This window comes from Streptopelia decaocto (assembly GCF_964273445.1).
Source record: "Streptopelia decaocto genome assembly, chromosome: 6".
Classification (NCBI taxonomy): domain Eukaryota; kingdom Metazoa; phylum Chordata; class Aves; order Columbiformes; family Columbidae; genus Streptopelia; species Streptopelia decaocto.
In genome coordinates, this window is record NC_138660.1 from 31,537,218 (window position 1) to 31,550,430 (window position 13,213).

The 13,213-nt window shown below is 41.9% G+C and overlaps 2 protein-coding genes across 2 annotated transcripts in view; one reads left to right on the forward strand and one right to left on the reverse strand.

Annotated features, from left to right (window-relative positions):
* The window catches only part of DYTN (dystrotelin), a 54,675-nt gene that overhangs the window by 18,361 nt on the left and 23,101 nt on the right, over positions 1-13,213 (reverse strand). The window lies entirely within an intron of this gene.
* On the forward strand, positions 4,630-9,238 carry FAM237A (family with sequence similarity 237 member A; the record flags this gene model as incomplete). Its single annotated transcript, XM_082056149.1, has 2 exons — positions 4,630-5,038; positions 9,090-9,238. 2 exons carry the CDS (start codon positions 4,630-4,632, stop codon positions 9,236-9,238), a joined length of 558 nt encoding a protein of 185 aa, XP_081912275.1.

The window sequence follows — 13,213 nt, forward strand, 5'->3', positions numbered from 1 at the left end:
CTACCAGAAGGATTCTGAGTGGTATGAAACCAATGATGTTCTTGATCCAAAACCAGATAAAGTGCTCCCCTAGACGGGGACTCTATTAAATAAACTCACTTCTTAACAATGAATCCAGAAAGGTTCCAGCTCTGCAAGCCAAGGGGACTCCAGACAGCACAGAGGCCAAGAATCAGCTCCTACAGAGCAGACTTTTTTTTTTTTTTTTTTTTTTTTTTTGGAAAGAGAAAAGGCACTTAAGGATCATTTTAGCCCTAGAACCAGGGAGAAGGAAGTCTACTGGAATAGCGTGTATTTGATAGCACAGAGAAGAAACGCTGGAGATCCTATATGCAAGGAGAAGCTTCCTCCTCCCACATTGCAAGGGCTCCTTGCAAGGTACTGCACTCTTCAGTTCCTCCTGAGGTCTGTTTCAGCAGTTGGTGCTCACTATTCCCCAGTTCCCAACCCCACACTTCTTGAGAAATGGAAATTTAGTAAATTTGCCAAGTCCTACAATATAGTTACCTACGTTGGTTCTAGTCAGATGTTCTCTCACCCCTAAAAAGTACTTTTCACTTCTGTTAAAAAGTAACATTACTTACACAAAATACACTTTCACGTGGACTGTTCATTGAGAAGAGAAACAAAGGAAAGAACAACAGTTTTTATTGTATTGCATTGTAGGACCATGGGTTAGGAAAGAAACACAATTCCCTATTTACATGGACTCCATTTACATGGACAGGACACACATTTTGGGAGGGTGCGCAGCCCTCCTCCTTTACCTAAAGTTGTGTGAATTGAGCTGTGATGAGCAGCTCAGCCCCATTGCTGCAGTTAATGCCTTTACTGGCTTTCTTCTGGGACTCTGCTTTTCTCAGGGTCTCTGCTTTAGTTCCCAGGAGAGCTGGACCCGCTGCTGTCTGCGCTGAGCGCTAGCGAGCAAATAGCTCTAGCGGTGCCACACAGATTCCCGCTCTGGGGTGAAGGCACGTCCAGCAGCCAAGCACAGCAAAGCAAGGTGCCTAGCGGCTGAGCTAGGTCCGGACAACCTGAGCTCCAAGGTGGGGACTTGCTTTCTACCCTTGCCCCCCCTCCCCCGCTGCAGCACAGCTAGGAGAGGGAGTAAGGGGAGGGCTGCAGCTTTCCCAGGTGCCCAGGTCTGGTACTGTTCCACCGCCCCAGTGCACGGAGGCAACGCTGCTGCTAGTCTGGCCCCCAGGGGGGCCACGGTCCGCAGGGATAGGAGGACAGGCGGGGTAGAGGAGCGCAGCACGCTTGCAGCGGGGGCAGCTCCGCAAAGGGAGTGAGCGCCGGGTGGCCGGCAGCAGCGGCCGGAGCCCCGGGGGTGGGGGCTTCTCACCCGAGCCCTGACGTAAAAACTAAGCGGGGCTGCCCGCTCCGGCTTCTTAAGGAGCGTGGCGGTGGTGGCGGGCGCGGAGAGCCCTGCCCGGCCCGCCCTGCACGCCGGAGCACCGAGGTAAGGGCTGGGGCTGCGGGCGGGGCGGGGGCGCCGGAGCGGAGCGGAGCGGGCGGGCCGGGCGCGGGGCAGAGCGCCGGCGCTGCCCGGGGCCGAGCGGCGCGGACCCACCGGGCTCCCGGCGGACGCTCCGCAAACGCCGCCCAGGCGGGGACCCGCCGCTCCCTGAGACCGGCCGCGGCAGCTTTAGGGTCTTGGCGGGAGTGACTAGTGATAACGAATGGGCTAATTAACTTTTATAATTATTATTGTAAGGCACTATTCATGAAAGGGAGTGGAACGGGGGGGTTAAATTGCTAGGAGACATAAAAGTCAGAGCCAGAAGGTGTAATTAGTGCACACACACAAACTTCAATTTATGGACAGAGAGACCTAAAGATTGAATGGCAAGGGAAGGAAATAGATGGAAACATTCACCACAAGCACAGGTAAAACATTAACAAAAAAAATCCTGCACCTTGTAGAAGACTCACAGCAAAATGCTGCCTGACTTTGACCAGAACATAAGGGCCAGTGGTCTTGGCTACTGGTCCTGACCAATACCATTCACAACACACTTTAAGAGGCACCCAGCCTCATATTAATGTCCTGCGAGCTCCCAGCCCAGGGGAGTCCCTTTGCTTACACCTCTGAAAAACCAGGACACTCACCTTGTCTTAGCCAGTTTTGTAACTTAGAAAGTTTCCAAAGGGTCTAAGGGGCAGAAAAAGCAAAGCAACCCTGAATGGGTTACCCAGGGCAAACCAGATGACTCCTGTCCAAATGATAGAACCACCCTTAAAAGCCAGTTTTAGTACTACTGCTTTGTTTGAATTATCTGTTGTTGGTGAGATTTTTGGTCTGGTGGTGTATTTTTTTTTTTTTTTTTTTAATTCCAGTGGCCATATCTGAGATTGCTGAATTGATTTAAAAACTAGAGGCTTGATAAACAAAGTTAATTATGTCCCTTGAAAAAAATCTCAGTAAACAGATAACATGCATATTGCATAGCATATATGCACAGGTAGGTGTCTGCTGCCCAGTGGAAAGGCTCTGATGCACAAACAAGTAAGAATGGAGTACTGACTCACAGGATGTCTTTGGTTTTGCTTCTACAAAAGCAATCAAAACCTGCCTTCTGCAGTAGGGTACAGAAGAATGATGCTTCTGGAGATCTTGGGAGCAGCACGAGGACAATCCCATTACTACCACCACTGTCATAAGTGACATCCCACCAGGCAGAGCTGTGAGGGAAGGGTGTGCTGTCTCTCTCCTATTCATTAAACGCAACATTCAAATCCAAGGCTGTCAAGCCAATTCTCCTCATGAGATCCCAACTCGAATTAAAAAGTGACTGTAAGCAGTTGGAGAGTAAAGTCTGAATGCCTCCAAAATGTTCCCAGAACCTGACCAGGTAGCCAGATAGAGGGCTAGGTAACAACATCACTGCCAGGACTGAAATCTCTGAAGAGTCCTTTAGCTCTGCAATGAATTATGTCCCACAGAGCAGCCTACCCTTCCCTGGTCTTGCACACTGGCTGTAGCTGGGCTACGTTTCACATGAAATCTGGCTGCACACACTTATCCTGCCTTTGGCATTTTTCTTCAGATAGAGAAATGTTGCTTGTGCTCTTGATGATCACTCATGGAAGATGCTTTCTACACAAAAAGCCAGTTGACTATTAAGTTAAGCTCAGTAAGAGAGGCAGCTTCTCCCCTACCCCCAACACCCTCCAACAATCAAACCAAAAACATAACAGCATGAATACTCAACAGATCAGCACACACATTAAACAGAACTGTTTGTCCCAAAAGCTGATCTCAGATGTTGATTTCCACAAACAGGAGGTTCTCCATATGCCTAAAAACAACCCCAAACCTGTTACAGGTTAGAAATGTAACACTAGAAATAGTAGAAACATGTTAGAAACTGCACAACTGAAGGACATACAAGAAATGAAATCTGATGGAGATAGCTGAGCCTTTCTGTCCTCAAGTTATCATTCTAGGACTTTTCCCCACTATGGCTGCCACTTACCAAGTTTCACAATTTTAACATAACAGACAATTGTTACAGTGACCTGCAATAAACGTGTACTTTCATATAAATCTCAGTACAGGAAAGACATGGACCTGTTGGAGGGGGTCTCAAGGAGTGCCACAAAAACCATTAGAGGGCTGGAGCAGCTTTCTGATAAGAAAAGGCTAAGAGTTGGGGTTGTTCAGCCTGGACAAGGAAAGGCTCCAGGAAGACCTTATTGTAGCCTTTCAATACTTAAAGGGAGCTTACAGAAATATGGGGACAGACTTTTCAGCAGGGCCTGATACAATAGGACAAGGGGTAATGGTTTTAAACTGAAAGAAGGGAAATTCAGACCAGATATAAGGAACAAATTTTTTATGATGAGAGTGGTGAAACACTGGAACAGGTTGCCCAGTGAGGTGGTAGATGCCCCATCCCTGGAGATACTCAAGGTCAGGTTGAACAGTGCTCTGAGCAAGCTGATCTAGTTGAAGATGTCCCTGCTCATTGCAGAGAGGTTGGACTGGATGACCTTTAAAGGTCTCTTTTGACCCAAATTATTCTATATGCATGTATACATGCTGTACAAAACAGCTGCTGCGCTGTGGCTTTGCTATACCCTGTTTTCAGAGCTATTCTGCATTTTAGCAGGTGAAACCTTCCTGTTCAGTGGCTGATGTTGCAACCTACTATTAATTAATTAGAACACACTTTCAACAAATAGTTTTTCAGTTGCACTCTGCAGATCCCTGCAAGTCTGCAGACTATTTTAAAGGGCTCATAAAATTTTAAGGAAAGCAAGACTGCCTAAAGACTTAAATTCCCTGTAAGAAGGAATGGATTTTTACTGAAAAAAAGGTAGAGATCTGTAAATCAAGAACTTCCAAAACATTCAGTATGAAGAAATTCCAGGTAAGAGAGTTCATATGAAGTTGAGGATCAGTAACAAATTTTAACACATGCTTCTGCTGTATAGAGTAATGCAAGTCCACTAGTATTTATATTCATACATGCAAAAAAGCATACACAGAGTTTTAAAAAGCAGCAAAACAATTATCAATATCTGAAGTGCCTTCTATATCATTTAAGATACCAACCAGGCCTTTCTTCCTGCATCCAACATCAAGTTTTTCAGCTTTTGGTTTTGTTATATTTCAGTGACACAATGGACCTTGGGAGCAGAGGAAGAATCCACTGCAACATGAGACTCACCTGCTCTCTGCTAATCATGGGAGCATTCTGTGTGACACCTTTCCTCTGCCATAGCCAAATTGATCCACTAGCTCTTGGGCGAGCAGACCCCCAGTGTTGGGAATCCTCCTCAGCTGTCTTACTGGAGATGAGGAAGCCTCGCATTTCTGACTCTGTCAGTGGCTTTTGGGACTTCATGATCTTTCTGAAGTCATCAGAGAACTTGAAACATGGGGCTCTGTTCTGGGACTTAGCTCAGATCTTCTGGGATATCTACGTGGACTGCATGCTCTCCAGAACCCATGGCTTAGGGAGAAGACAGCTAGCAGAAGCTGAACAGAAGATCGCTACTCTACGTTCTCAGTTCACAGGGAGAAAACAAGGTTACCACTCCTTTAATACATGTTTCATGGGCAATAACTAGAGTCTAGCAGGAAAGAAAAGAGCTTCAGGCTTATTGTGTTACGTGGTAATAATACAAAAACAGAGGACTGTGCTGCAACTGCCACTCACCCCCCACCAATCCAGTATGGAGATATATTTATGTTCAGAGTGATCTCAGTAAAAATTTGACCTCCAAATAACTTGAACTCTAATGACAGCTTTTACGTTTCAGATTGGTGGGAGAGGAGGGGCAGCAGAAAGTGAAACACGGGAGAATTCAAACAACAAAGGCAGCTCATCAACTGAACATACAGAGTTATTCTTCCACACCAGCATCTTTACCACAATTGTGCCATGGACAGGCTATTTCTGAATTCCTCATTCCAAGAGGTGCATCACCATGGGAATGTGCTGCACTGGTGCTGCTGGGCAGAGCGGCAGCCTTTCAGCAGAAGAGTAAGGATATGTTTACTTGCCATCTAGCAGTCAACCACTAGATATTTCCTATTTCCATACTGGTAAGTTTACCCAAAACCCAACAGAAACCTAGGACTCAGATGTGTACAGGATTTCAGGCACAGCTACAGCTTTAGGAATTGCAGCACTTAGTGTCACAGGTTCATCCTGATCTCCAGGTTCTAAGCCCCAGAGCAGAATCCCCAGGCTTAAAGTGTCTCACACTTAGATTCCTCATTCCCAGAAGGAATATACAGCATAGCTTTTCCTAAATCTCAGTCTCTTCCAAGGTTTCAGTTCTGATACTGGTACCAACAGAAGGATCCTTCCCTTGAGAATGTCCACTTTCAGAAAGGGGCAGGCGCTATAACTTAACGGAGGGATAGAAGTGTTGCTGCCATCACCAATAGAGCAGCACATGGGGCCCACAGGGAGAAGGCAGAACCACCTTTCTAACTGAATGGTTTTAGACCCTTATCTCCACTTCCTAGACCTCAGTTATTATGATGTTTGAGGGGGAAGGTCCATGGAATACCTTCCTAGACCTCAGTTATTATGATGTTTGGGGGGGAAGGTCCATGGAATAATAAAGAACCTCTCTGGGCAGTTATCCATTAGAGCATCTCTAAAAAAAGGACTTGAACTCAAGATTCTTCCACCCCAGAGACACTATACCACCACTCCAGCTCTTGCCCACAAACCTTAAAATGTTTTGGTACACCAATATGTATTGAACAATAGGATTTGAGATAGGAAGGATCAAGAGGTCCTCACCCCCATTACCAGCAGAGAGTCTCCTAGCCATTAAGCCAGGAGATAGGAGTTGTGTTTGAACTAACCCTGTCAGACTGAGGAACTCCTCGCATACACAGGGCCGGTTTCTAAACTCTGAGCCAAACCACCACTATCTGCATTTTGAAGGCAAGGAGTGGCTCCTATCCTGCTCTGCAAAGCATGTGGGCTGTAACATAGCTCCAAGAAGATCTTTGCTCTGTTGAGATACACTGATGGCAGGCAGCACAGAACACCCTTGTGGTTCCCAAGTGGCCTTAAACATCACAAAAGTAAAAAGTTGCTCAGTCCTGACCAGACTGATGCACTTTTGGGTGCAACTGGAATGCAGCTTTAGACGCATGAGGCAGTAGTACTAGCAAAAGCTGAGATACTCATCAGGCTAAAACACCAGATGAATTTTTGTTTTCAGGATTGCAGCTTTGAATGGGACTAAATTCCCTCTTAGCCTTTTGTTTACATCTAGCTCTTCATACCTATATCACACTGGGATTTTCCTAAACAAAGAGCTTTTGTTCAGGCAAGATTAAGAGTAACATTATGGGTTTTGTGATTAATACTGACTTTTGTTTACTGCTACAGAGATATTAAGACACTACTAAGTGTTCACATTATAAGACAAACAAGGATTTGTCCCCTTCTCTTTTACCCCTTTGTTTTGTGAATTGTAATCAGTTAATCTGTTTTCTCTGTACAATTGATTAACATCAGTCACTAGCAGGCAGCTTATAGCATGACTGCCTAAATTTTTTTTTGGAGTAGCTATCTAACCTCTCATCCAAGTCTCCCAGTTTCTTAACAAAGCCAGCTGGTTTAATCTTTGTAACCCTTGACCCCACTACCTTGTTTGGCCAATGAAAACAGAAATCAATTGTTAATAATTGCAGATAGAAATCACATCCTAGCAAATGGTGGAGAATAGAATTACTGCTTCTTATGCATAAAGAGATGTACAAGCCTGCTTTCTCAGCCCAAAGAGCAAAACTAATGGCATTTGAATGACCTTTTGTACTTCACTCCATGTCTACATAGGCAAGTATGAATAGCTTTCAGTAGAGTTGTTTTAGAAGTCAAACAATAAGGCACAATGTTTTGCTTTATACTGTTACTTTTGTAACTGTTGATAAAGGCTTTATTACTCCATACTGAAGTTTTTCACCTTATTCCTCTTAAATATTCACATTTTTTAAATTGCAAACAAGATCATATATCAGGAGCAATCTGTAAGCTGCATTCACTGTACTTCCTTAAACATATCATTGAATTAGAAAAGACAGACAGAGATCTGAACTTGGGACAGAAATGCTGATGTTAAGGTGTCATATTCCAGTGTCAGACTTCAGAAATAAAGGATAAATCCCATGAAATCACTATGAAAATTGAGGATCAGTAATTGAGCTTTTCTAAGAAAAAAAGAGAAGTCCTCCAAGCCAAAATAGTTAGTGAAGTGCTTGGTAAAGCTTCTTTGTAGTACTGAACAGAACTACTCCATCACACCCAAGAAGCACTTCTCACCCTCCTGGGAAACAAGTGTGTTTGACACCAAGACAATACTAGAAGTAGCCCACATCCAGACTTATGGCTTCAAGCACTGTTTTCTGAACCAATCTAGTCCTGGCACATTCCCCATGCCAGTTACTAACAGGTCTGAAGAGACTCTTCGAACTCCACACGATCCATTAAAAACACAACAAAATCAGAACAGCTGTATATAACTTATCTAACAAACTGCCTCCATCCTGCTAATACCCTACTTAACTCAGCAACTTCTCAACTTCCCTGGATATCCAGCAGAGAAGCATTAGTCAGCTTTAAATTGAGACAAGTAGGGAGAGGTAGCCAAGGTGTCTTTAGCAACTCATCCCTTTCCCCTAATAAAATGCAAACACTATAAAAAAGCAGGTTTCATAAAAACATTTCCAACATATTACAACAAAATACATTATGGATGTAACAACTCTTAATGAAGCAAAATAAGACTTAAGAACCACAAGGAAAACATAGCTTTTGTACTCACAGCAAATCTTCCTGAAGAGCAGCTGTACAAGAAGACCCTCCTCAGGAAGCCACATAGCACACCCTCAGTATGAACATTTGACGAACACATACACAAAACCTTCTCTGCCTTCTTTTCTCCTCACCCAGCAGTCCCCCAGCTACCTCATCACTCAGAGTGGCCCCAGCTGTGCACACCTCTGGCACACCTGAAGGTAATTCAGCTCAGATGAGCCCTTGCACCTGGCTCAAGACAGACAGCACTTGCTGTCCCAGCTCTGCTGGGCTGTATGGTAGTGCCGCTGGATTATGCATTTGAGGTCTGGTAAACAGATGTTGTGTTAACCAGTTACTTTTTAGGAAGACAAATGTGTTTAAAAGAAGTGAAGCCAGTCTGCTCACTTTTGGAGATCATTGCAAAGAAAATGCCCTATAGTTCTTCGAGGAAATAACAAATGTGCTACTAAACAGTGTGAGAAATCTCAGCTGCTGTGCAGGGAGGTTGACAACAAGCTGGTGAGCTGGTAAGACTGTGAGGAGACTTGAGTGCTTTGACACTGCTAATTGCAAGTGGAGGAGTTTTATAGGAAGATTGAAGGAAAAGGTTCATGCTGGGGGAAAGATCAAAGTAACTTGTCACTGAAAGGCAACTTGCAAATGGAGGGATATGGCTATTACCAAAACAAGAGTTTTGAGGGGGCAATGCTGCTAATAATGGGTGCCAGTAGCAACTAAAGATGGAGTATTCAGCTACTCTTTGCTGTTTGGAAATTTTTTACTTATATGCAATTTTATGTCACTTTTCAGGAATGTTTTCTCATATTCAGAGGTCACCAGTTCTGAAGAAGAAAGACTCACTCAAAGATTTAACAAGTATCTACGTGCATAAGAGTAGATCTACATTACTTGGAAAAATTGTTGGAGAGCTAGGGAAGAAGAGGAAACAACACATCTAGCCCAAGATCTTAACTACTTCTCTTTAATTTTTTGCATTTTAACTCATTGATGGTGGAAGAAGGCCTATAACTACAAGCACTGTATCTCTGATTAACTTGGACTTGTGGGTTTTTTTAATTACGTATGAATTCAGTCTCCTTAATAAACTGCATGATTTATAAGCAGTTGCCTACTTTGCTCTGTGTGTACGGCAGGTTTTTTGTAATGCATGTGGCCTATTCAAACTATTGTCTTTTGGGTGCCAAACCGGGAAATAACGGATCCTTCAGTAAAACATGGATGAGCAGAGCAGGAAGTTGCCAAAAAGCTCCGCTGGCTCCAAGACAGGATTAGAATTGAGATGGTGATGTTCTATCGAATGCATAGCTCTACACTGCTGAAAGACATCATCCTACTAAAGTAGTACATATTTTTATATTTAAAATACCTTCAAAAAAATTTCCAGTTTTCCAGCAAGAGTAAAAGAGTTAACAGGTTTTACTAGCTCTTCTGTTTGCTTTCACATATTTTTACAGTATTTTCCCTAAATTAATTCTTAAAACTGTCACTTAAAATGTTCATTCTCACTTAAAGCGTTTAATCAAAATTATTCTCATACATAATTTGAATTTGCTTCTTTAGTTTGCAAGTGTAGACAAATAATTTTTCTCTGTCTGTTATTGATCACTCTAACAGGCAATCTGATATTAAACTAATACAGCATAACTTTGGGCAGGTAACATTTGATGCTTTGATGAAATGAAATATTTCCATTGCCTGGCTGAATGCAACTACAAAGTTCAGCTTTCTAGGGCAACAACATTTAGTTGCTCATTCAAAGTTTCTTTCCCTGACCATGTAGCTCAATGGTTGCTTTTTTTTTTTTTTTAAATGCCCAAAATAAAAACTAATTTGCTGGGTATTCATTAGCTTGCAGAAGTAGGTTCAAATAGTGTAAACCAAATCTTAAAATGGTTATTGGGCCTAAACAAAATATAGCGTAAACATAGTTCCTAATGGGTGAAATCCTGATCAGACAAAAATTATACGAGGGCAATCAGCTTTGATGGCACTGAATATGTGCATGCAACAAGCCATTTAAATGTTCAGATACCACCAGAGATAGAGAAATTCCACTGTGGGCCAAGCTAATGTTGAGCTGAAACAAATTTGCAATACTTCTCTGCTTCAGCAGGCTTCTTAATTAACAGGCTATAGCCTCATTAGGCCTTTGAGGAAATGGGCAGGAAAGGATTAGTAGGTGGAAGAAAGAGTGAGAAAACAGATGAATCTCTAGCATAGGTCACACTATGGACAACATTTAGAAATTGGTGATGTAAAGGAGACAACCTGTGTTATTAATTGTGCTGAAATAAAAAAGGGAATTCAATTAATTACATATAAACCTGCAAGTGATAGAGTTCCCAAAGGACCTCCTATGTCAGCCAGTTTCTTCTTTCTGAAGGTCTCAGAGCTCAAGTCTATTTTATAACTTAGGTCTTGCTTGCTTTTAATCCAGGTCTCAACAGTTTGGGATGAAAACACAATCAGATGGTGCTGATGTTTGCTCTTCATTCACTGACTCTAAATTGGGACCTTCTAGCACAGCTGTGTTAAGAAAAAGCAAGTGGTGTATGAGATGCAAGTAGATCTGCTGTACAGGAATAATTCAAAGTGTCCCTGTGGTTACAGGCAGGATATTGCCTCCCACCACTCTCCTCTGAAAACTTCATGGCAGATCTTGGGGTGAGCTACAACTGTTTTTGCAGATACTGTTCCTGGCTTACTGTTTCTTAGTCTGAGTGTGTCTGAAGAAAAAAGGGATGAACATGTCTGTCAGAGGTTGCTTCATTGTTAGCTGAACTGAGTAACGACAAAATAAAGGCCTTAGGATTTTGTCTTTTTCATCTTATAGGGACCTGGCAGCTAAACAACTGCTTAATAGCAAGGGAAAACACTTCCTTGAGTTTTTACATGCTGCCATTAATTAAGAGTTCATGATGCTTCAGGAATATCTATTTTTGAGAATTTGTGTTCCAGACCTCCTCTATGTTGCATTGGACCAAGCTGGAATTTGTTGGATGTCACTGTTTCCGATCAATTTTATTTCAGATGCACTCACTCTGAAGGAGATTTAAAACCTCATGAGAAGCTGATGGATGTATTCCCATAATCAACAGTTAAGGTCCTTGGTTTGTTGTTTGTAGCTCTTGGCACTGGTATATTCCAAAAGCTACTAAGCTTCTATCTCACGCTGTATGTTTATGTGATAATATTAGTGTACCCACATTCTAGTGGCCTCATCACTATTTGTCTTCTAGGGTCCTCTTCCCTCAATTAATTTCTTTTCACCCTCTTCACTCTTCCTTTGCTAGAGACAAACTGCTTGTTATTTTCCAGTTGCATACAATTATTTTTTGCTGTAATTGAGTGTTTGCATTATCTGTAATTAAGGCCCTCTGTGACCAAAACTAGCAGAAATATTCTTTACTATCACTACCACAGTGTAAGGTCTTTCAAGAAGGTAGATGAGATGCTACCAACAGAAAACAAGTTTTCTAGCTATTTTAATAAGAGTAAGACAATCCCTTTATCTTGGTGATTATAATGCATTCTGAAAAATACAAGACCAGGAAAATCTACCTGGAAAATTAAGTGTTCTGATGAGCAGCTTTTCTTAAGTACTGCACTTTTCATTGGCCTTTTCAATCACATCAGCCTAAATCTTGTTTGAGTATACAGGAAACAAAGCTTCAGAATATGTAGTTTACCTGCCTTTTCTCCAAAAGCTTCCAAAAAGAGATTTTGCTTTTACCCAAACTAAATTTATTTTATTAGTAATCATAGAAAAAATCCTGTTAAAAATAGGACTATTTTCTCTCTTGGAAAGCTGGTATAATTCTAGTGATTCAACGAAAATCCTTAGAAGTATGCACATTTTCTTGAACCATCACTGGTCTAGAGCCCACATGCACATACTCATTCACTACTTTTTATGTACCTCCTGCAGAACAATGATAGTAAGTGGCTGAATCTATGATTTTTTTTCTCTGAAGTGGTACTGAATCATTTAAATTTCTCAGATCTTTAAAATACTGCTGTGCGTTATCAGAAAAAAATGTTCTCCTTGTTACTGTCACCAACAAGAGAGACAGCACAATTCCAAGGAAAACTTGACCATGGCGTATCAACAGTTAAGGAGAGAGAAACAGGCAATGATTTGCACTGCTGAGGAATCACACTTGGTAAATTTGCCGTTAGTTTACACTGTCACTTAACAAACAGTTAACAATCCAAAGAAGTACAACATCTGATAATAACATGCAAAGCATTAACGTGCCGTATCTCAACTCCTTATCTCAACTTTCAGAGCTGCGGTCACTAAACCAATATGCATTTGATGACACTCTCTATCATCACAGATTATACCAATGTATCTCATTGAGTTGTACTGCTGTAGGAAACAGGCAGCAAACAAGAAGTAATGAAAGGAAAGCAGTGAGCATCTATTATTTTTCTTCTAAGAATGATCTAAATTCTTTCGAAGGCCTTCACTCACCCATCATTATAAGAAATGAACCTAGACCTTACGAATGGATCAAAGCAGTATGCAATGTTTTTTTTGTATGCTGTCTTCCTTTCTTTTTAAATCCCAGCCTGTTGCCCTGCTGATGCCTAATAGATGCTTTGTAATCAACTTCAACTAACCTGCTACCTATAGCAAATAATCTGTGTTTACAAACTCCTGTGCAGCTTATGTTTACTTACATGCATATATATGCCTGCATGTATGTGTACAGGCTTGATAAGTATTTTTAACACTCTGGAAGTTTTAGATGTTCCATCAAATATGAAGTACTAGTAACTAAGGAAAAATTTACTTTTCTTGCATTTTAGATGTTGTAGGTAAAATTGTATTCTTATTAACCATTCTATACTGAACGTTACATTCTTATTAACCATTCTATACTAATGTATAAGTTGATAATGGAAGG